The sequence below is a fragment of the Meriones unguiculatus genome, chromosome 1 (genome assembly GCF_030254825.1).
Source record: "Meriones unguiculatus strain TT.TT164.6M chromosome 1, Bangor_MerUng_6.1, whole genome shotgun sequence".
Taxonomy (NCBI): domain Eukaryota; kingdom Metazoa; phylum Chordata; class Mammalia; order Rodentia; family Muridae; genus Meriones; species Meriones unguiculatus.
Genome location: NC_083349.1, coordinates 26,340,839 through 26,365,092, shown reverse-complemented (window position 1 = coordinate 26,365,092; position 24,254 = coordinate 26,340,839). Strand labels below are relative to the sequence as shown.

General features: G+C 38.9%; 1 protein-coding gene across 2 annotated transcripts in view; it reads right to left on the bottom strand.

The window, feature by feature from the left end:
- The window catches only part of Atl3 (atlastin GTPase 3), a 41,226-nt gene that overhangs the window by 10,252 nt on the left and 6,720 nt on the right, over positions 1–24,254 (bottom strand). For both annotated transcript variants that reach the window (XM_060385893.1, XM_021642250.2), the window contains exons 2-10: positions 16,724–16,938; positions 16,382–16,522; positions 11,199–11,303; positions 9,646–9,696; positions 8,630–8,686; positions 8,255–8,347; positions 7,500–7,638; positions 875–1,002; positions 275–331 (exon numbers count right to left, since the gene is read on the bottom strand). In XM_060385893.1, the coding sequence (XP_060241876.1) occupies positions 275–331; positions 875–1,002; positions 7,500–7,638; positions 8,255–8,347; positions 8,630–8,686; positions 9,646–9,696; positions 11,199–11,303; positions 16,382–16,522; positions 16,724–16,938 (986 nt within the window). The remainder of the gene's footprint in view (positions 1–274; positions 332–874; positions 1,003–7,499; positions 7,639–8,254; positions 8,348–8,629; positions 8,687–9,645; positions 9,697–11,198; positions 11,304–16,381; positions 16,523–16,723; positions 16,939–24,254) is intronic.

The window sequence follows — 24,254 nt, the reverse complement described above, 5'->3', positions numbered from 1 at the left end:
ATGCTTCAGCTGTGTCTAACAAAGCAGTGTTTCCCAAGTGTGCCCTGTTAGGAGAAACACCCCAAAGGCATTAACTGTCCTACAGAGAACATAGAAGAAACAGAGGGCATCCACACTTGCTGTAAAATGTGCTCTTAAAGGTCAGGTAAGGCTATTAAAAAAAAAAAAAAAAAGGAGAGTGGTCTTGCTCTCCTCTTCAGGACTCAGTTCTATCATATCAGGAATAATTCCAGCAACTGAAAAATGTAACCTAGAATACCAAAGACCTTATTACCTGAAGCATGGATTTTGGGTGAGGCAGATCTTCTCCTTGGTAAATTTTTATATATGCCTTAAAATAAAAACATAGAAACAATCACAAAACTATAATTCTAAAATATTTTGCTCATATTTTAAAAGTGAGACCACACAACTGCACTTTCCTAAAATCTTAGATCAACTACCAAGAATTAGCAGAAGCACCACACACCCCTGAATGCATGTTAGCATTTTTAGTTATCTAAAAATATTCTCAAGCAGCACAAGCCTACTAAGGCTGGGATTCCAGTCAGGCCCCCATGCACAATGGTCTCACCCGACCTGTGGGAAGAGACCATCCACCCGGAGATAGTTGAGTCTCATTTACGTGTGTCTCCTACTCACAGCAATCTCCTAACCACCTCCTGTCCACACCATCTTCCTTGAAGACACAGTAATGACTACTCTAAGAGAATGCAAAGAACATCATTTGGTTCTTATGTCCATACTGCCACCCAGTGGCCCGCTTCTGGAAGGACACTAAGGTCATAAAATGCCTCTGACCATTCCCCCAGAAAACTAGTATTAAAAATCAAGTTTACAAAAAACAAAGTTTAGAACTAAAACTTGTATTTACCTTAAAATATTCCAGCAGTCCCCGGCAGGTGACTTTTGAACCATTGATTTCCTTTTCCATTAACTTAGATGGGTTTAGTACATATGGTATCAGAGCCTGCAACTGCTCTTTGAATTCACTAGCAATATCTATATATAGGATCATAAAGAAAGAAACAAGAAGCTAAAATGAGCACAAAACAAAACCCTTGCAGAAAGGGGTGAGAATTATGTTTGCTATCTTCTGGCCGTGGCCAGGCTGCTGACAGACTGATATCCTAATGCACTTATATTTGTGCCCTTCCTTCCTGTCACATTTAAGTCCTTTCCAGTTCAGAACAGAATATACAGAATATCCTTGGTTTCAATTCTAGGATATTTGGTTTATTCCCCTGCTTTTTAAGAAATTTCATGGTTTGGTTTGGCTTAGCTTTAGGGACAGAATCCTGACTTCATACCCAGGCCTGGTTTCAAATTTGCAATCAATTCTCTTGCTTTTGCCTCCCAAGAAAGTACCACTTTTTAAAAAATTAAAGGTATTCAAAAACAAAATGGCCTCTCCACTTACCCCATGCTTTTGCTGCACCCATGCACTACCCCTTAAAATTAACAGAAAGCCACTATTTACTCATTTGCCTTATTTTTGCCAAGATCTTGTCTTAAAAGAGAAAGCTCTAGCACTATGTAATCCGAGCAAGAGGAGGTAGCATGAGGATCAGGAGCTCAAGGCCAGCCTGGGATACATAGGAATTTTGAGACAAACCTAGGCTGCATAAATTGTCTTAAAAAAAAAAAAAAAAAAAAGACTCAAAAAGTAGAAGCATTTGTACCTCCTGCTATTTACTAAGTATCTTGTCAGTGCCTCCCAGGCCACCTCAAGATACAAAGACCATTATGTAAAAAAAAAAAAAAGTGACATATTCCTTGCAGTTTGCACAAGGTTCCAAAGCAGATTCAGGTATTCATCAAGTAGAGGCGTTCTTTCCTCAAAGTAAGAATAAACAAATCCAACTATGAAGACACAGGAGAATTAAATTACCAAAAGTATGATTTATATAAATCTAATATCTTTGTGAGTTCCCAATTACCAAATGAAAATAAAATTTTGCCATATTAAAATAGAAAACCTCTTCAGTAATCCATAAACCTAACTATAATATAAAAAGTGAACCTATTAAGTTTTAAGAAATAAAGAAGTTTTAAAAAACAAATTGTTTTTAAAGATTTATTTCTTTTACATCGAATGCTCTATCTGCATGTACACCTGCATGTCAGAAGAGGGCATCAGATCTCAGTAGAGATGGGTGCTGGGAATTGAACTCAAGAACTCTAGAAGAGCAGCCAGTGCTCTTAAATCTTTGAGACATCGCTCCAGCCCCAGGACAAATTATTAATCTCATTCTTGAGGGCTGGAGAAGACTCAGCAGTAAAGAGCATGCCCGCACACATAAAATTTAAAAACAAAATCTAAAAGAAACTGTATTTTAAATCGTACACTGAAAAAAGTATAAAGTGCTGGACACAAGTACGTTAAACTATAGAACCTTACCAAAAAAAAAAAAAAATTTTTTTTCACTGAATACCTTTTAATACTGAGAATTTTTTAAAATTTGTGTTTGTGCAAGTGTGTGTGTATGTGCCACAGTGTGTGGAAGTCAGAGGACAACTTGTGGTAGTCACTCTCTTTCTACCATCTGAGTCTAAGGAAGACACAGCAAGACATTGTCTCCAAAAAGAAGCAGGCACAATATGCCTCAGTGCTATGAAAGCCTAGTGACCCGAGTTTGATTCCTGGATCCCATTAAAGGGTGGAAGAGAATCAATCACCTCCACAAAGCTGTCCTCCCACCTCAACAAACAAGTAGTGGCATGCCCAAAAACAATCATAAAAAACAGAAATAGAATGTAAAACCCTTCAACCTTAACAGCGTCTCTAAAATTACAAAATGTTCATCTATAAATCTGAAGGTATAGTCATGTATCACTTAGCAAAAGGGATAAAGTATAAAAACTGTGTCATCAGTTAAGTTCCTCACTGTGCAAACACTGTCTAGTACATAAGTACAAATCTACACATGTGGACTCTATAATCTTTGGGGTCGTTTTGTACAAAGGCTATTGATGAGTGAAAAGTTATACAGTACTTGACTATACTGTAGCTCCTTAAACAACCAAACAAAATTTGAAATTAAGGTAAAAAGGAAAATTATACTTTTACATGTTTTCATTTTTACAAGAACTTATAAAGCAGGCATGGCGATACTAATCTGTAATCCTAGCCCTGGGATGAACAAAACAGAAGAGCAGGTTCAAGGCTAGCCTGTGACAGCCAGCCAGTTTGAGGTTAGCAAAGTCTGCAAGACAAGCAAGACCCTATCTCAAACAATACAGTGTAAGTTACTATCTTTGGATCAGATTTCATATGCTATTCTTCAATTTTCTTACATTTAATAATTTATCCCTGGCTTCTCTGATGTGCATATCTACTTAATTCTTTTAGTAATTGCTTTTTTGTTTTTTGTTTTTTTTTTTTTGAAACAAGGCCTCCCGATGTAGTCCAGGGTGGCCTAAAGTCAGAGACTCTTACCTCTGCCTTCCTAGTACTGGAACTACAGGTTTATACCACCACATACACAGCTGGCTAAAGACTGAACTTTAATACTGTTTAACATATCATAAATCAATCAATTCCTTATAAGCACACATTTAGTTTGAAGTTATCCCTTATTATAGTAGTGCTATCAACTATATATTTTTGAACAATTTTTACCCACTTATTTGGAAAGTTCCTTGGGATAAACTCCTAAAAACAGAATACTAGATCCAAGAAAAAAAATTTTTAATTTTGATACTACCAAATTACTATGCACAAAAACTGTAACATAGCTGGGCAGTAGTGGCATGCATCTTTGATCCCAGCACTCAGGAGACAGAGGCAAGCGAATCTCTATGAGTTCACCACCAGCCTGGTCTACAGAATGAGTTCCAGGACAACCAGAGAAATCTTGCCTCAGGAAAACAAAAACTATAACATACTAATATATTTGCATTTTCTCTGATTGTAATGGTTCACATATTTTCAATAACATCAGTTTGGAAATTTGGAGATTAGGATCTGGGTCCAAACTCAAGTTTGGTATTTGGTTGCTTTTTGAGTTTTGCTCAATGCTGAGGACCACACATGCTAGGGAAGCCCCTATAACTTAGTTACATGTCCCTAGCCCTTTTTGGACTTGCCTTTTCACATATTTTTTTAAAAAAAAGCATGACTTAAATCTGATAATTGTATTTTATAGTTCTATCTTGACACTGTTTGTGGTGGTGCACACCTTTAATCCCAGCATTCTGGAAACAGAGGCAGGCATATCTCTGTGAGTTCACGGCCAGCCTGTTCTACAAAGTGAATTCCAGAGGCCAGCTATAAGGTTCCTAGTTGTGAGACTAGAGACTGTTTAGCCTGAATTTGTTCCATCTTATAAACATAAACAGCATTAATCAACAAACTTACTGTTTAGTGACTAAACCATCCGTACGCTATGTGGTAAACTATGTGTGGACAGTGGAATAAACACACATGCATCTGTAACCTCAGAATGTGACCTTATTTGGAAGCTGCCCCAGCAAATGTCACTCACTCGACTGATTGACATTTAAGGCTGAGGGGCCTTAAATCCAGAAAACAGCCATGTGACAACAAAGAAATTAAAGTGGCACAGAAACAGCCAGTGAATGCCAAGGATTGCCATCACTTCCCAGAGGCCAGGAGAGAGACATGGGACAGGTTTTCCTCAGAGCCCCTGGAGGGGAACCAGCCACTACTTCAAACTTCTGGCCTCCTGAACAGTAAAGGAATAAATCTCTATTGTCTTAAACTGCCCAGCTTGTAGTGACTTGTTAAAGGCAACCACAGGAATGTAAACAGCATGCATTTCAATAACAACACACCTTCAAATTGCAGCCACACAACTTTTTAAAACTCTTTGCTGTTATTGTTTTTCAAGACAGTGTTTCTCTGTGTAGCCTTGGCTGTCCTGGACTTGCTTTGTAGACCAGGCTAGTCTCGAACTCACAGAGATCCCCCTGCCTCTGCCTCTCCAAGTGCTGGGATTAAAGGCATGTACAACCATGCCTGGCTTAAACTCCTACTTTCTAAATAAAAAATGGTAAAATGAATCGAGTTTCAAAACACAAGGCCTTGAAATATCAAAATGAAAATGCTTTAAGAGAGGAAAGAATGCCCTTTTCTGTGCTTATACCTGGTAACCTGAGCTCCCCATGAGACAAAGACACGAAAAGTCACTTTGATCCATCCCCCTATACTTGCCTACTGAAAAATATCCAAACTGAAAGCAGTGAAAGAAGAAACAGAAAAGAATTGCTCCAAGTTCAAAGCCAGCCTGGTCTACATATCAACTCCCAAGTAAGCCAGGGCTAAATAAACAAAAAATTCAGCAGTTTAGATCTGGTTAAAAACAAAAACAAAAACAGCGAATAATGAAGTGTTATACCCCTGAAAGAACATTACCAGCTGGGCACAGTGTTACATACCTTAATCCCAGCAGTCAGGAGGTAGAGGCAGAAGTTCAGTTACCCTTGGCTACCAAGTGAGTTTGAGAGCAGCCTGGGCTACATGAGATCCTACCCCTCCAAAAAAAAAAAAAAAAAAAAAAAAGGGGGGGAAAATTAATACGTATCACTACTCACAAACACACGTGAATACACTTACCTTTCTCTCCCTCCCTAATTGAAAAATTCTCTCCCCGTTCTTCAGGTAACAGGTTCTAAGCCAACCCAGGCCTTATTCTTAAATCTCTCAATCAAGGGATACAAGATACCAGAGCGTCTCCTTCAGGAAAGCAGCCAATGTCTTAACATGTCACCGAAGTGTCAAATAGAAGGTAAAGATACTCCTCTCAAGTTCAGGATGTTTCATAGCACTTGGACCAGGGGTCTAAATCTTTTAAAAAGATTTACTAAATGGTGGCGGGGACTGAAATAAGAGAGATGGCTCAGCCGTTAAGAGCACTGATCTTCCAAAACAAAACAAACAAAAAGCAAACAGACAAAGAACACTCTTCTTTCAGAGAATTCCAGCATGCTCAAAACTACCTGTAACTCCAGGTCCAGAGGATCAGACAGACACCCTCCTCTGGCCTCTGTTGGCAATGCACATATGTGGTGCCGACATATAACCTAGCAAAACACCCATACACATTAAGTAAAAAAAATAAATCTTTAAGGAAAAAGAGAAGACAGCTAAGCAGTTAGGCATACTTGGCCTGGCAGAGAATCCAGGGTCAGTTTCAGCATTCCCATGGAGGCTCACAACAATCAGTAACTCCAATTAAAGGGGATCCAGCACATATTTCTGAGCTCTGCAGGCACCAGGCACACTTGTGGTATACATTCATACAAGCAGGCAAAACACTCATACACATAGAATAAATCTAAAAAAAGTCCCCATTTTAATTTATGTATGTGGCAGCATGTACACATATATGTGCAATATGTTCATGCCCGTATTCAGGAAGGCCAGAGGCATCAGATTCCCTGAAACAGCAGTTACAAACAGTTGTGAACCATTTGATGTAGGTCCTGGGAACAGCACCCAAGAGCCCTCTTAAATACTGAGTTCTCTCTCTAGCCTCAGGTCTGTATATCTTGACTTACACAAATATATTATTCTTAGATCAACTAAATCAAACAAAATTAAATAATATGTATTTTATATTTACTGAGACTATTTTTAAAAGGCAAGTTGTCCTGGTAGCTCAACAAGTACATACTCTCTAAAGACTTCCTCCAAACAACAATGAACTTGTATTTCCATGATGTGCGCGTTAAGGCACCAGAACCCGGATATAAACCTCTGCCACATTGCTTTTAGCTGAGCACTTTGAGTGAGTTGCTTAACTTTCCTCATTTTCACCAGCTTCCTCATGCTGAGATAAAAGAAATAATGTAACTCCATGGAATTACAGTGAGCCTCATATGAAAGCACTTTGCATAACACAGGGAACCAACTGGACTGCAAAGCTGGCAACTACTATTATCAGTGTGTCAGAGAAAAGTAAGAGGCTCAGACAGTTTATAAACTGTTTAACAAGTATAAATTGCAGGCCAGCAATTAGTTGACTCAAGGCCTCCAGGAATAAACAAAAAAAATAAGATAATGGTACCCAAGCATCTCAACTCTGATTCACTAACCTGCCATCGACCCAGCACTTCCTGATGATGGCCCATTGGCCATCATCAGGTTTTGCTAGAAGCATAAATACATTGAAACAGTAAATTGGCTACATATCATGGTACTTTTCCTGAGGAAGATAATTTTACTTGAAAAATATTGGATGTCTTAGGTTTCAGTTTTCCTTTATTTAGGGCTTTGATGTCTGATAAAGCGGGAACTATAATATGTTTCTTAGAAAGATCTCTGAAGAACAACATCACCTCATTTTCAGTTGGTGAAACAGACAAAAGTAATTCTAATGGTCACAGTAAGTCCAGAGCAAAATCTGAACTAGACTAATACTTTCTTTCTATGAGACCACATTCATTCTCATAAGCATCCACTCATAATTGACTCTTACTGCTCATTACAGAATTCCAAAGATCAAATCATGTACAATAGAATGACTGTAACACACCTTTCAATTTCCCATCAAATTCAGGGCTTGTGGCCACCTGCAGCCCTGGATGTGGTAAGAGAAAACAGGTGACATCGGAGAAACATGAGTGAATATGATTTCGAACGTTCTGAATTTCTTCATGTTGATGTTCTTTCACCTGCCAAGGAAAATCAACAGTTTGCCAGCCACAGACGATTTGGTATTATGCACAGCCCCTAGAAAAAGACAAAAGAAGACTTCCCAACTGACAGATTAGAGGGACCTGGGGTCAATTCTCAGCACCAAAGGGCAGCTCACAGCCGTCTGTGACTCCAGTACCAGGGGATCTGTTTTTGTCCTCTTCTGGACTCTGAGTACTGCATGCATGTTTTGCACAGATATACATGTAGGCAAAATACCCACACACATAAAGGGGTTTTTGTATTGTTTTGTTTTTGAAGAAAGGCTGAGCGCCAGGCGCAGTGGCACATGCGTGTAATCCCAACACTGGGGGAGGCAGAGGCAGGCAGATCTCCGTGAGTTCAAGGCCAGCCTCTACAAAGCAAGTCCAGGACAGCCAGGACTACACAGAGAAACCCTGTCTTGAAAAACCAAGAAAAAAAAACATCAAACAAAAAATTATACTGGTTTATGCTAATATTTATACAAATTTAACACAGTATCATTTTCTTTTTTTTTTCAGAGTATCATTTTCAATAACGTTTTAAACACAATATTCAAAATCAAAGGAAAAAGTTACTACCTTTATAAAATTATTCAGATTTCCCACTTACCTGTAAACGCTTATCTAAAAATGCCATTCCTCCTTTCAGTCCATAGTTATATTCATAAGGGAAACTCCAATCTCGAACCAAAAACATCAGTGTCTATTATGACAGAGCAGAACAGAATTACAACACTATATAAATGCATATTCAAGATTAATTATAGTTATTACTGTAATACTTTCTGCTAAACTTTTCCAAGGGGGCAAGGACATGGTGAAGAAGACCAGCTTGAGCAATATAACCAGACTCAGTCTCAAAACACAAAAACAAAAAAACTGTAGCTTACAGATCATATTAAAAACAGACAGATCTGGGTCGTCGGCTATAATTTGCTAAACTGTGAACTAAACAAAGATATGAATGACATTCATAGTGCTTTACCTGGAAAGGTTTTTGAAAAATTTCATCCATTGCCAGACGTCCGTATTCTGTGAAGAGCTTTAAGAAAGCAGAGTTAGTGGCGTATAGGACAACTTTAATTAAAACAGTTTTATGGTATTCTTTCGTAAAATATTTGGGAGCTCGTGAGATGTGTCAGTGATTAAGAGCACTTGTTCTTCCAGGGGACCTGGATCTAATTCCTAGTACCAACATGAGGCTCACAAACTGCAGTTCCAGAGGATCCAACACCAGGCATATTCATACATTCAGGCCTAACACTTATACATGTAAAATAAGTCTTAAAAAATATTAATTTGGCTAGGCATGGTAACCTTTAATCACCATGAGCATTTTTTAGTTACTATGCGCACTCAGACCAGTGTGCAGGGCCATTCCCATTTAATATCTCTAACAGCAAAAGTACTGGTGCCATAGTATCTGCCCCATTAAATGACTGGATGAATTCACTAATATTAGAATTCCCACATACATTTGCCTGCTTCTTCATGAAGCCACACTAAGTATAATAAAAATAAAGGTTAAATATCAAATTCACAGGGAAAAGAGGTCATGAAATAATATGACAGCATAAAGAACTTGTCACAAACACTAGGAAAGAAAAAAAGCAGAGGGCAAGTGTCCAGTTCTGGCCTTTTCTGCCCCGCTAAAAAAATGGGATGGGGGTTAAGGGGCGAAGCAGAGGCCCAAGAAGTAAAACAATCTCTCAGTAGAATCCTTAAACACCTGAAAAATTAAAAAACTGGTTGCTCATTTTATGTGAGATTCAAACTCAGGTCCTCATGTTTGCACAGCAGGTACTTCAATGACTAAGCTTCTCTTCCCAGTACCCACAATCCCACTGCCTTTTTCTCCCATCCCTCCTCCTCTCTGGTCTCTTTCCTGTACTCAGATGGTTGCCCCGCCCCCTTCTGCTTTCATGTTTAGATTCCACATAGGATAGAAAACATGTGATGTTTTATTTTTCACTCACTATTACCATTACCCTTCCTTGTTACCTGGAGCTGCTGAAGATCATCTTCCTGAATGTTCTGGGACAAATTGTAAATCTAGAAAACAAAATCAAGATCGATAGCACTCTGGCTTACTTCAAACAAGTCCTAAATAAGCTTAAAGCACTGGATGAAGCTTTTTACAATTGAAGAATTGCATTTAAGTATATGAGGGCTACCTATATCTACATATAGATATAGATACAGATATAACAGTATTATCTGTCTTTTGGAAAAAATTAGGAACATAAGACTAAATTCATTCCTTCTTTAAAGTTTCAAACAGTTTAAGAGATTTGAGATTTTTCTTGAAATACTTTGTATATAATTATATATATAGAAAAAAGTTGTTCCTTTTGAGCTTCTAAGAGCTAAGTTAAGTGTGTAGTTTGTATTGGTTAAATTTTATTGACAACTTGACACAACTCTGAAATCTGAAGAAAATAAAAAACCTCAAGTGAATAATATCCTCAATCAGATTATCTTATGGCTATAACTGGGAAAAGATTTTACTTCTTTTTTAATGATTATTTTATTTTTGTGTATGGGGTATTTTGCCTGCATGCACAGGTATGTGCACCACATACCTGCCTGGTGCCATGGATCATCTAGAACTGGAGTTAAAGACAGTTGTAAGCTGCCATGAAGCTGGGAATTAAACCTAGGTCCTCTACAAGGAGCAGCCAAGGCTCTTAACTACTAAGCCAGGAAGAGATTTTCTTGATTGATGACTAATGTGGGAGGGTCCAGCCCACTGTAAGTGGCACCATCCCTAGTTTATATATATATATATATATATATATATATTACATATTTCATATATATAAACTAGGGGTTATTTATATACATTTAGCTAGTTTATACATATAAACTATATATGTAGTTTATACATATAAGCTGGATATATAAATACATGTATAAATCATTTCTATGTGTGTATGTATGTACATATATATGTATACATATATATAGTTTATATGTATAAACTAGCTAAGCATGAACAGGAAAAAGCCAGTAAGCAGCATTCCTCTATGGGTCCTGTTTCCAGATTCCTGCCTACCCTGTTGCCAGAGTTCCTACCCTGACTTCCCTTAATGATGGATCGTGACCTGGAAATGTAAGCCAAATAAACCTTTCTTCCCTAAGTTGGTTTTAATCAGGGTGCTTTATCATAGCCACAGAAATGCAAACTAGAACATAAGTCTAAAAAGAACACTCATGGCCAGGAGATGGTGGCACACACCTTTAATCCCAGCACTCTGGAGGCAGAAGCAGACAGATCTCTGTGAGTTCAAGGCAAGCCTGATCTACCGAGTGAGTTCCAGGACAGGCAAGGCTACACAGAGAAACCCTGTCTTGAAAAACAAAACAAAAACAGAAACAAACAAAAACCCACTCATATACAGTCACAAGAATTGCACTAACAGAAAAAAACTGACAGACTACACAGCTCAATATAGAATAGTTGCCTAGCACTGTCAAGATCCTAGGTTCAATCCCCAGAAGATGGGAAAAAGGGAGGGGAAGGGGGAAAATGGGAAAAAGGAAGGGAGTCTTACCTGAACAGAACTAGTCATGGTGCTTAAAGCAAAGATGGTAGCACAATCTTTCACAGTTGACTGGCTGTCAAATGCTCCCTGAGTATCCATCAGAACAACTGCAACCTAAAAAAAAAAAGGAATTCAAAAATGAAGAGAGGGAGAAGGCAAAGACAAAGAATAAATTAAAAGTACACAGCTGGCCCTGGTGTCCTGTAATTCCAGCACTTGAAAAGCTGGCGTAAGAGGATAGCCTTATGTTCAAGATCAGCCTGTAACATAAGTAGTAGTCCAGCATGGGCTATAGAATGAGACCCTGTCTCAAAAATCCAGAAAAGAAAAACTGAAAATAACATTTACATGAGCCACCTGCTTATAAGTTCTATCAGAAAAATGCAATTAGGGGCCTTGCTTTGGTAAGAGCACTTCACTGGGAAGTATCTGTTCTGACCTGGTGAGAATACATGGAGCAACATGAAGAAGGATAAAATTATCCCAAAGGAAAACGCCAATGTCATAATAGCCAGCCACTTATCTCACTACCCGCCAAGTGTTTCATGTTTTGACACTCTTTTTAAATTAAATTCTAAAATACGTATTTATTGGAAATGTAAGCAGGAATAGCCACTATGAAAATCAGTGGCTTAAAAATTGAAAATAGAAGCTCCACATGGTGGCACACACACCTGTACTCAGGGAGCAAAGGCAGGTGGATCTCTGTGAGTTGGAGGCCAGCCTGGTCTGCAAAATGAGTCCAGGCCAGCCAAGGCTACACAGAGAAAACCCTGCCTCAAAATAAATAAATAAATAAATAAATAAATAAATATTCCCAAATGATCCAGCTATACCACCACATGCACACTAAAGGACTCCATATGCTATCACAAAAATGTGTGCTTCACTATTCACAATAAGAGAACGAAATCACCCTAAATGATAAATGAATTAAAAAATGTGGTACATATAAACAAAAGAATTTCATTCAGTCATTAAGATGAAATTCCCAAGAAAGTGCATGGGAATGAAAAGTATGTATTAAGCAAGGTGACTCAGGCTCAGAAAGACAAATACCATGTTTCCTTTCAAATGCAGATACCCGCTTCTAATCTTTTATATATGCATTATGTATGTGGGTGAACCTGTAGAGGCCAAAATCTAGAAAGAGGCCAACAAGACTGAAAAAGGGAGGCTTTAAAAGAGGTGAAATTAGTAGAAGGTACATGATTTGAAAGTGGAAGGGGGAATAATGGGGCTGAAATTATCTAAATGAGAATGAGGGATAAACACATGGGGTGAGGGAAAGGGTCAACCAAAACTAAGTATGTATGAAAAATCATAAGGAAACCTGCTACTTTGTTGTTTGGTTTGGTTTTTCAAAACAGGGTTTCTCTGTGTAGCCTTGGCTATCCTGTGTTCATTTTTGTAGACCAGGCTAACCTCGAACTCAGCCATCCAGCCATCCGCCAGCCTCTGCCTCCCTGAGTGCTGGGAATAAATGTGTGCACTACCCCGCCCGACTAGCCTGCTATTTTGTAAGATCATTTACAAAGATAAGTCAGGGACTAGAGAGACACAGTTCAGTGGTTAGGAGTACTTGCTACTTTTTCAGAGAACATAGGTTCAATTCCAGCACCCACATGGCAGCTCATAACCATCTGTAACTCCAGTTCAAAAGGATCCAATGCCCTCTTCTGACCTTCACAGATACCAGTTACACATGTGGTACAGACATACACATACTCAAAACACCAATATACATAAAAAATTTTGTAAACTTTAGATTTGATTTGAATAGACATTACTCCAAAGAAGTACAAATGGCTCTTAAATACCTGAAAAAAAAAAATGTTCAATACCATTAGTCACTAGTAAAATACAAATGAAAACCAAAACCACAATGATTTATCACTTCATACCTACTAAGCTGACTACTAAGCTCATACCACACACACACAAAATGGAGCTGGAGAAGAGATAGCTTGGTCAGTAAAGGTCTTGCCTCGCAGCATGAGAACCTGAGTCTGATTCCCCAGAATCCATGTGAAAATCCTGGACTTCATTGTGGACACCTGTAGTCCCAACACTGGGGAGGCAGAGGCAGAACAACTCCTGCAGCTCACTGGTCAACAGTCTAGCCTAACTGGTAAACTCTAGGCCAATGAGAAATTGTCTCAAAAGAGATAAATAACATTCCTAAGGATGACACCAAAGGCTAAGGCTCTCCTTGGCCTCAAACATGTACACAAACACATATAAAAACATGTACCAACTCAGGAATATATATACATAGCCCACATATATCTCAAACAAAGGGAGTGGGGGCCATTCAGGTGTATACAGGCCATCAAGTAAGTTAACACACATAAAAAGGTCAAATAAGCCAAACATACTGGACAAAGGAGGCCAACTTTGATTTAAAATCTAATCTTAATTAAAAAGAAGGAAGGAAGGAAGGAAGGAAGGAAGGAAGGAAGGAAGGAAGGAAGGAAGGAAGGAAGGAAGGAAGGAACCAACGAACAAATGAAAGGAAAAAGAAAAAAACATCAGCTGCTAGAAATATGTGGAAATTAGAACATCCCGCATTGCTAATATGCACATAGGTTGGTAAAGCTATCTCTAGAAGGTATTAGGCATCATTTTTTTAAGTTAGTCACAGGGGCTGGTGAGACAGCTCAGTGATTAAGTGCACCAGCTGCTCGTCAGAGGACCTGAGTTTGATTCCCAGCATCCACATATCTTGCTCACAACCATCCATAACCCCAGTTTAGGAGATCTAATGCCCTCTTTTGGCCTCTATTGGCACGACACAAATATGGTGCACAGAAATATATGCAGGTCTAACACATATGCACATACAAAAATTAAGCTTAAAAATAATAATAAAGTTTGTCATAGAGTTACTATGTGACACAGAAACACATGTAGCATTTTCCCTAAGAAGCTCTTTTCCTGAAGACTTGGTCCTCAACTGCTGAATCTAATTTTAAGAAGTGACTATATCGTGACCCACTGATAAGTTCATCCTGAATGAGGAAATAAGCAGCTCAGGACATGATTCTGAAGTATATGTTTGCCTTGGCCCCTCCTGTCTGACTCCAACTTTCTGTCTACTGCAAAGTGAGCTGCTTTTGCTTCACCACATGCTTCCCACCATGATAGTCAACCTTTCCTCATCACATGATTCCTGTCATGTCAAGCTTGGCCTCAGGCCCACAGCAATAAACAGTTGAGACTAAACTTTCTGGAGCTGTGACTGAAATAAATCTTTCCTCCCTAAAGTTGTCTCCAGTATCTGTCACAGACACAAAAAGTAAACATATGGACAAATACAAGAGAGTTTCAGTCTTTAAAAACACCTGTACATAGATGTTTATGGCAGGTAGTGAATTTTTTTAGATGTGTTTATTTTATTATTTTGTGTATATGAGTGTTTTGGAGGACTCAGGTCCTCTAAAAGAGCAGCTACAAATGCTCTTGAGCTACTGAACCAACTCTCCAAGCTATTTTTTGGTCTGTTTGTTTATTTTAAGGGGAGAGGTCATTTTAAGACAGGCTCTCACACTCTAGGCTCACAGTAGCCTGAAATTCATGTCTCAGCTTCTGAAGTACTAGGGTTATAGGCAGCATTATTTATAATATAGGGTATTATAATATGGGTATAAGCAGCCCAAATATTCACAATGATGAATTAAAAAGTACAATATTTTCATACAATGGAATATTGTTCAGCCATGGGATGGAGTAAAGAACTAATGAATGCTATAAGAGAATGAGGCTAGTGGAGGAGGCGAGACTCAAAAAACATGTATCATTTCACTTGTATCATATGAATAGACAGCTGCATGGAGAGGCTGGAGATGTAACTGTGATGTAGAACATTTGCCTAGCATACACAGAGCACTAAGTTCAATCCCTGATACCAGAAAAGACAACAATGCAGGGAAGGGGAAAAGACAAAGAAAGGGAGAGAAACGAAGCTGAAGTAAAATCACACCTAGTTCTCCAACCAGGCTACACCTCTTAACACTTCAGTCAATAGCAAATTAGTAGAGACAAGGGATTAAAAGATTGAAATGGGAAGTGACTGCTAACAATACTGGAGGCCTCTTTTGAGGGAATGAAGTGTTTGGAGTCAAATGTTGATGATTCCTGTTCATCAACTTTATGTTCATCAGCTTTATGTACATACTAAGAACCCCTGAGTCAAATACTTCTACAGGATGAACTCTGAATCATCTACATGATATCCCAATTAAACAAAAGCTCACTGTCACACATGTCTGCTAATTAGAAAAACAAGACTGAAGAGAAAACAAGGGGATTTACTGGAAGCTCTCTGAAGAGCAGAAGCTTGATGTGTCCTCAACATTGAGAGAAATGGTCTCATATTACACACTAACACAGTAAACTTCCAAACCACTTTTTTGTTTTTGAAACAGCCTCCCACACTGTACAGCCCATTCTGGCCTCAAATGTGTGCCAATCTTCCTGCTTTGGCCTCTGTAAGTGTAGGAATTACAGGCCTAAGTCACTATGTCAAGCTCTTCTATGTACATTTTAAGAAGCCCAGACTGTCTTCTAAGTTGTGACCTAAGACTATAGGTATGAACAGCACATACAGCTCTAATAGCTGCTTCCCTTTGTTTTACAACTTTTTTTTTAACAGCAGAGTGGCTTTCATTAAAGGAATTCACAGATGGAAGGGTGTTTGAGTGCATAGTCAGTTTTTACAAAGCAAACATTATTATAAAATATAACTCACACCTCCCTGAATCAAGCTTTCTACTTAGTAAAGGATCTAGATAAGTACATTGTAGGATATACTACAAAAAACTCAACAGAAAAAAAAGCGATTATATTAGGAGATAGACGTTACTATGGACTTAAAAAGAATCAAAACTAGTTTTTTATTAGATTAACAGAGCATATGTTAAAGTTCTCATCTAGAGCCAAGCAAGGCAGTGTGTACCTATGATCCCAGCACACTGGCAGCTAAAGCAGGGTTCTCAGAATTCAAGGCCAGGCTGGAATACATAGTGAGTTCCAGACCAATCTGGCAAATTTATAAAAAAAAAAAAAAAAAAAAAAAAAAAAAACTATCTCAAGAAAAAAGTAAATAAATACAACTTTTCATTTGATTATTCTGTTATAATCCCTCTTTTTCTTTTCCTTTCTCTCCTTTTTTTTTTTTAAACATCCCTTACCTTTTTACCACCTGGCTTCTCCACAGTGAAAACGTCACTCCAAATCTGAATCCCAGTGGTTTCTGGGTCAGAGCCTCCTCGCCATGAAAATCCTTTCAGTGGTTCTTCTTGGTCACCCAACCAATTTGAACGACCTTCCTTCTACAGGAGAAACAAGATGTTCTATTACATCTTTGGTTTCACTTTCTGAGGCACTGGGGATAAAATACAGGGCCCTGCATATACTAGGCAAGCATTTTACCCAGACCCCTCACCAAATCTTATGTAATTTTACACATCAAAAATTATTCATGAGCTTATTTTGTTCACTTTCTACTTTGAAATAAATTAAATTTTCCTTACTTGAGAATATAAGTATCGCAGCATGAAGTCCAGAATGAAGGATTTGCCCTTTCGAAAGGCACCAGCCACTGACACTACCACCACGTCAAGGTCTCGAATGTGGTCCTGCAGGAGGATGCTAGCCAAGGCTCTTTCTTCTAGCTCAAAGGAATGTTGCTCTTTGTGAACCAAAACCACCTGCACTGGGCCAGGTTTTCCACTCTCCATGGCATCACCTATGCTCATTTAGAGACAAAAAGAAAGGGTTTTTTTGTTTGGTTCGTTGACTGGGTCTTCTGTACAGCCCTGGCTGTCCTAGAACTCACTCTGTAGTCCAAGCTGGCCTAGAACTCAGAAATCCACCCGCCTCTACCTTCTGAGTACTGGGATTAAAGACATGAGCTACCACCACCAGGTTAAAAAAAAATTAAGTTTTACACACACACCCATGAAGAGAACAAAAGCTTCCAGAAGGCACATAACATATGACAGTCTTAAAAGAGGGAGTGTACGGGGGTACTAATAAGAATATTTATTATTGGGCTGGAGAGATGGCTCAGAGGTTGAGAGCACTGGCTGCTCTTCCAAGGGTCCTGAGTTCAATTCCCAGCGACCACATAGTGGTTCACAACCATCTATAGTGAGATCTGGTGCCCTCTTCTGGCATGCAGGGGCACATGAAGGCAGGACATTGTATACATAATAAATAAATAAATAAATAAATAAATATTTTTTTAAAAAAGAATATTTGTTATTTAAAAAAATCCCAGCGGCCTACAAGATGGCAGTGGATAAAGGTGCCTGCTGCCAAACCACACAACCTGAGACACAACATTCCACCATGCTGAAAGAAGAGAACCAATGGCTGAAGTTGTCCTCTGATCCCCACATAGGAGATGTGTGCCCATGTGCTAGGAGACACACACACACACACACACACACACACAAATGTAACAATTTTTTTTTAATTAAAAGGTCAGATAACAGCAGAAACTGCCGAAACTCATAACTGGCAAGGGTGCTGAGAATAAAGGGCTGTTGAATATTCAGCAATAAGAGATATCTGTGGGGGCTGAGGGCTGGAGAGATGGCTCAGAGGTTAAGAGCACTGGCTGCTCTTCCAGAGGTCCTGAGTTCAATTTCCCAAAAACCACAAGGTGGCTCACAACCATCTATAATGAGATTTGGTGCCCTCTCCTGGTCTTCAGGTACACATGCCTACAAAACATTGTATATATAATATACAAAGCGAGAGAGACAGACTGACTGACTTAGGGATCATCATGAAAGACATGGCAGAAGGAGCAGAGTGAGGTGGAACTGTCTTCTCAAAACATGGTATCACCCGTGCACTATTGATCTCACAGTAGTTGTGATTACCAGCCCAAGTGCTAGAAAAGACTGACCTGTCAACAATACCCAGGAATGGGAGAAAGAGGCTACCAAGAGATACGCCCACTGAAGACCAACAGGTAGATTAATGGTATCTAGAGGGAGGGATTCGTGAGGACCACCTCTCCCTGAGTTATCTATAGACAATTAATGGTCACTGGGAGACAGAGAGACATTTTCTTCAGTGTTAAGGAGGCTCATATTCCTATAAATATGCTTTACCCAGGATAAAGCAACCCTAAAACAAAAGAATCAATAAGAGAATAAAAAGACAAATCCCATATTTGTGGCTCTTATCTGTGTGGCTCTTATCTGTAATTCCCAAGAGGATAAGTCAAAAATACCACTTGTTTAATTAGAAAATTTTTATTATATTTATTTTGTGTTGGTGTGTATGTGTATGAGTACATTGCTCCACAGTGTGCATGTGGATAGCCACGGCAACACAAAGAAACCCTGTCTTGAAAAGCCAAAAAAAAGTATATGCGTATATATATATATATATACACACATATATGTATTACACTGAACCTTTCGATTTCATCTATTTTTTTATTACAGCATAATTGAATGCAAATGACACATAGCAAACATGGGTGATATGCAGTATAACACAGTTGAAGGCTATAATCCTAAAGATATGAAAGATAAGACTGGAATGACGGAATAATCCAATGACAAAAAAGTATATACAATGAACTGCACTTCAAGAAAAGCTGGACACTGTTGAGGACATAGGGAAGAAAAAGAAAATTGTTACTCATCTATTTCTCTCTTGGTTCCTGCAATATGTAAGGCAAGAGTAAAGGAAAACAGGCTATATTAGTGTGAGAGCTGGAGTGATCCTGCATGTCCCTTCATCAGGAATATAAGCATTAACATTCACTGGGCTAAAAAGGACCTTGTTTACTAACAGTGTCTCTTGATTTAGGCCATGAAAAAGAAAAGCAACAAATCAATTTATACACATTGAGTACCACACTTTTTACCATACCATCATTCCTGCTTTGTAAAGACAACAAGGTTTACTACTGTCTTCCTAAGCAACACCTTCACTTCCATTCATCCCATTCTAGATATCAGATAAAGGGCCTTTGTTGATTTATCTTGGACTCCACAATCATTGAGATTCCGTAATTAAAACCTTAGGGGTGGGAGTGGAGGCATCTATATCAACAGTGCTGAGCATGCTTTTCTAGGGAACTTAGACAAAAAAAAAAAAAAAAAAAAAAAAAAAAAAAAAAAAAACCTGTTCTCACAGAAGACATTGGGGGGAAAACAAAACAAAACATGAAACGTTAGGGTTCTGTCCCTTACCAGAATGCCTTTCCCCTTTTCAACCTAGCATAGTCACCATCTCTGACTATTCCTTTGACAACATGACTACCCCTTGGGGCTGAACTCTTAATACTTCTTTACATATTAAATATATCATTGCCAGCAGCAACGGTGCACACCTTTAATCACAGCACTCAGGAGGCAGAGGCAGACAAAGCTCTGAGTTTGAGGTCAGCCTGGTCTACAGAACAAGTACCAGGAAAGCCAAAACTACATAGAGAAACCCTGTATATCATAAAGGCAGCCATATTTACAGCTATCAAAACCACAAGGTATAGGGATGCAGCTCAGTAGCAGAGGCCTGCCTAGTGTGCACAAAGCCCTAGCAACTAGCAAAATACAAAATACCAGCTCTAGCAAAACAAAAATACAAAATAAAACTTTATAGACTGATACCAAAGCCAAGTTTCCATCCTGTATGTCAAAACCTTTCACTATTCCCCACACTATCCTGACTGTTCTCACCCTGCTTGTAAAATTCATTCTCACTGGTATTTCTACAGGGAGAAAACTAGGACTCAAGTCCTATCTTGTCCTGTCTTAATTCCACAATTTCAAGTAGATGACCTATGCAAGCCATGTATCCCAAGGCCCGAAATGCTTCCTGCTTTGATTCAGACTTCAATACTCAACTACCCTTGTCTGGATCACCCACCCAACCCTCTGAGTACTTGGTTTTAATTTTTCATTTTATTTTCTTTATTATTTACGTGTGTGTATGTGTGTGTTTAAAGTGCATGTGTACATGCTTGCACTGGTGTCTGAGTGCATGGGTAGACATCAATGAAAAACTTACAAAAATCAGTTCTCTCTTTCCGCCATGTAGGTCCTAGGGATTGAACTCAGAGTGACAGGTTTAGAGCAAGCATGTTTACCTGGAAGCTAACTGTCCCCTGCCCCCGTCCTCTTATATAGTATGATAAAATGAATGAAAGTAAGCTAGGCCTGAATTTTGGCTTGTTCTACTCTAAAACATAAGTTCTATGAGAGTAAGATTGTTTTTCTTTTGTTCAATACTATGTCCTACAAAGTCCCAAAACAACACCCATAAAGAACAGACAACAAAAAATTGTGGCATAATCAAAGCTTATGACTTTGTCTCCATGTAATTCCAGAAAACATAACCACTTTGGTCTCCATTTGTAAAGCTAATACCCAGCTGCAAAAAGGAGAGAGTCACAAGAATGGTTGATTCAAACCCAAACTATACTACATTATCTGTTCAAGTCCAAGAAGGCCCATATAGTGAAACACTGTCTCAAAAAAAAAAAAAAAATTCTAAACGATAAAACACAGCACCTGACATATATTAGGCACTCAATAAAGTTTCCCTTCCCACATTCCCGTTTCCACAGAGATGGGTACATATTACTCTATTCATTACAATATTCATCAGATTATAATTAAGAGTTATCAGGTGGGGGATGGTGGCACATGCCTGCAATCCCAACACTCAAAAGGCAGAGGCGAGTTAGGCCAGCTTCAGAAACACAGGGAGACAAAAGATACCCTGGACTACATGAGACTCTATCCCCAACTGCCACTCCCCGCCCCCCCCCCCAAAAAAAAAACCCTTCACAAATAAAAGATTTAGTAACCAGACTAGAGGCTAAAACCTGGTAATCCTAGAACTAGGAAGGATTGAAAGTTTCAGGCAAACCTAGGCTACATAGAGATCCTGTCTCTCCCTCCTCTGTTGCACGGAGTAAAAGAGGCAGCTTAAGACCTCTATTCAAATCCTAGCATCCTTTCAGACCCTTTGGCATCTCCTTGCAGAAGTTTTCTTTCCTCACCCTCAGAGGCTAATTTACAGCACTGCTCTTCTGTAATCTCTCCTAGTTCTTACTATTTCAATGAGCTTTTTTTTAGCAGAAACAGAGGGTCTCAAAATCAGAATGTGGCTGAGGCTAATCTTTAACTCCGGATCTCTCTACCTCCACCTCCCAAGTACTAGGCTTACATACAGGCGAGACCACTATGGCCAGCTTCATGGGGTTTGTTTTGGTTTTTTGGTTTTGGTTTTCTGTTTTTAGTAATTTCAACTCTATTTTCAATTTTTAAATTTTTCTTTTTTTATTTTCTGCCCTTATTTTGATAACGTAACTCCCCTACTCTCTAACCTCCCAGGTGACATATACAAAGGCCTAGTACAGAGTCACTAGATGTTCCACTCATACTAGCAGGAGGGATGTGTGCAAGCACACTGAAGAGGCAGGAGACAAGTCCTTACCCCAGTTCTCCTACTCAGCCTGTGTGAGCTGGCTGGTTTACCTTCAATCTCCTTTCAAAACTCTCCAGGGGTAACATTTTACAAGTCTACACTTAGTATTTCAAAATGGTTACTCCATCTCTCCCAAGTCCTCTGTGTTTTCCCAGCTTTATCTCCCTATATGCAATATATTACCGAGTGTTATCATTTCTCCCTTCCATAACTGAAGTTTCTGCCTCAGCGAAGGTTATTTGAGGTTTTTTTTTTTTTTTTTTTTGAGCTTTTTGTTTTTAAACAGGATCTTGCCCAGGCTCACCTCAACTTCTTGCTTCAGCCTCCTGAATGCTGGCATTACAATGATGGGATTAAAGGCAAAGGTTGTCTTTAAATGAGGCAATATGCAGAGAAGAAAAGCCTGCCATAACAATAAGGAAGCACTAGAGTTTTGGCCCTGATTCTGCACTGAATAAACCATTTCAGTTCTACATCTCCAATTGTTCTAAAAAGTCAGGCAGAAACTATTTGTTTAGCTCTAAATCCAATCACTGCTTTTTGTTGTGTTTGGGGTTGTTTTTTGAGACAGGGTCTGTACATTGTAGTTCAAGCTAGCCTAGAACTCATGGCAATCCTCCTACCTTAGCCATTACAGGCAATGGCTAAGGTAGGATGATTGGCATTACAGGCAAGAGCCCCCACATCTGGCTTAGCTCTCAACAATCTCAAATTCTTGGTGATTTCATTTAATCTAAGGGATAATATCCTCTCCATTTTAAGAAGCAGTTATTTCCCAAAGTACACATCTGCACACTGAGACAATAGTAATACTATAGATTATAAGCACTACACAAACATGGACAACAGATGTGAGACTTGTAAAAATATGCAAAATCTGGCCTATCTACATAATCACCTAAGTAAACATAAGCCTATGCTTCAAGAAAATAATAACATTGCTATCAGTGTTGTCTGATAACTCATAACTCTATCAGTAATCATTTTAGCATGCTGAAAATCTTGAGTAATGAAAAAGCAGTCTAACAGCTTATGTGGACACTACAACCTTTTTCCTAATTACTTATGAACTACTGACTTGTCCTTTACTTTTGGCACAACTAATCCACACTAACCAAGAGGTTGAATAGGCCTATTCAAACAATCTCTCTAATAAACCACATTATATATATATATTCTCTGCACTAAAATGACAACACTCACACTGAATGAAAAATGAAGTTAAGGGGCTAGAGAGATGGCTCAGGGGTTAAGAGCACTGGCTGCTCTTCCTGAGTTCAATTCCTAGCAACCACATGGTGGCTTATAACCATTTATAATGAGATCTGGTGCCCTCTTCTGGTGTGTAGGCATACATGCAGGCAGAGTACTGTATGAATAATAAATAAATAAATCTTAAAAAAAAAGAAAGAAACTTTTAGGTGAAACTATTAGGAAAATGTCTAGACATGGGTATTACAGCACTGACTCCTAGAATTATAGGCCTTAAAAAACAAAGCCAGGAGTGGTGGTTCTCAACCTTAATCCCAGCACTCAGAAGGCATGGAGGCAGGAGGATCTCTGAGGCCCAGGCCAGACCAGGCTACATAGTAAGACCCTGTCTCAAAACAGAATTGGAAGGGGCTAGAAAGCCTGGGAATACAGCTCAGTATAGTAGTACATGCTTAGAATAAACAAGGCCCTGGTTTAATACCTAAACCAACAAAAACCAATATGGCACAGGGCTAGTCGTGCCTGCCTTTGATCCCAGGTGTATCTCTGAGTTCAAGAGCAGCCTGTTCTGCACAGCAAGTTCCAAGACAGCCAGAGAGACCTTGTCTTAAAAAAAAAAAAAAGTTTAGCATAGGTTAAAAACACACCATAGCCTGGCTACTAATCATGGTTAATATTTTTTTTTTCTTTTTTTCCTTTAAGGCAGGGTTTTTCTCCGTAGCCTTGGCTGTCCTAGACTCAGATTGTAGACCAGGTTGACCTTGAAATCACAGAGATCCACCTGCCTCTGCGTCCCAGAGTGCTGGGATTACAGGCATGTGCCACAGTGCCAGGCTACGGTTAGTTTTTTCAATCTTACAAAAGAATACATACAATCTAGTAAGTTCAACTATAAGAACATTATGAGGACCAGAGGTGTAATTCAGTGGTAGTGGTAGAGTGCATGTCTAACATGCACAGGGCTCTGGATTTGATCCCAAGCACCAAAAATACACAAACAGAAACAAACATACAACTAGTTAAGTTTTTGGTCTATCTAAGACAGACTATCATATAGCCCAAGCTGTCCTTGAACTTGCTTTGTAACCTAGAATAACTGTGAACTTCTGATTCCCTTCCATCCACTTCCATATATCATGAATATTGGGATCACTGGTCCAATTTCATAGGGGTCCTGGGATACAAATCAGGGCTCTGTGCGTGCCCAGTTGGCAAATATTCTACCAACTGTGGTACATGCCCATCCCCATAATGAGTAAGTGTAAATGGTTCTCAAATATATAAAAACACTATCTGAACAGTGATGTATTCAATGAAACTGGTTAAATGAAAGCAGTTACCATTACTACTTCATAAAAACTATAATTTAATGGATTAGTTAAACAATGC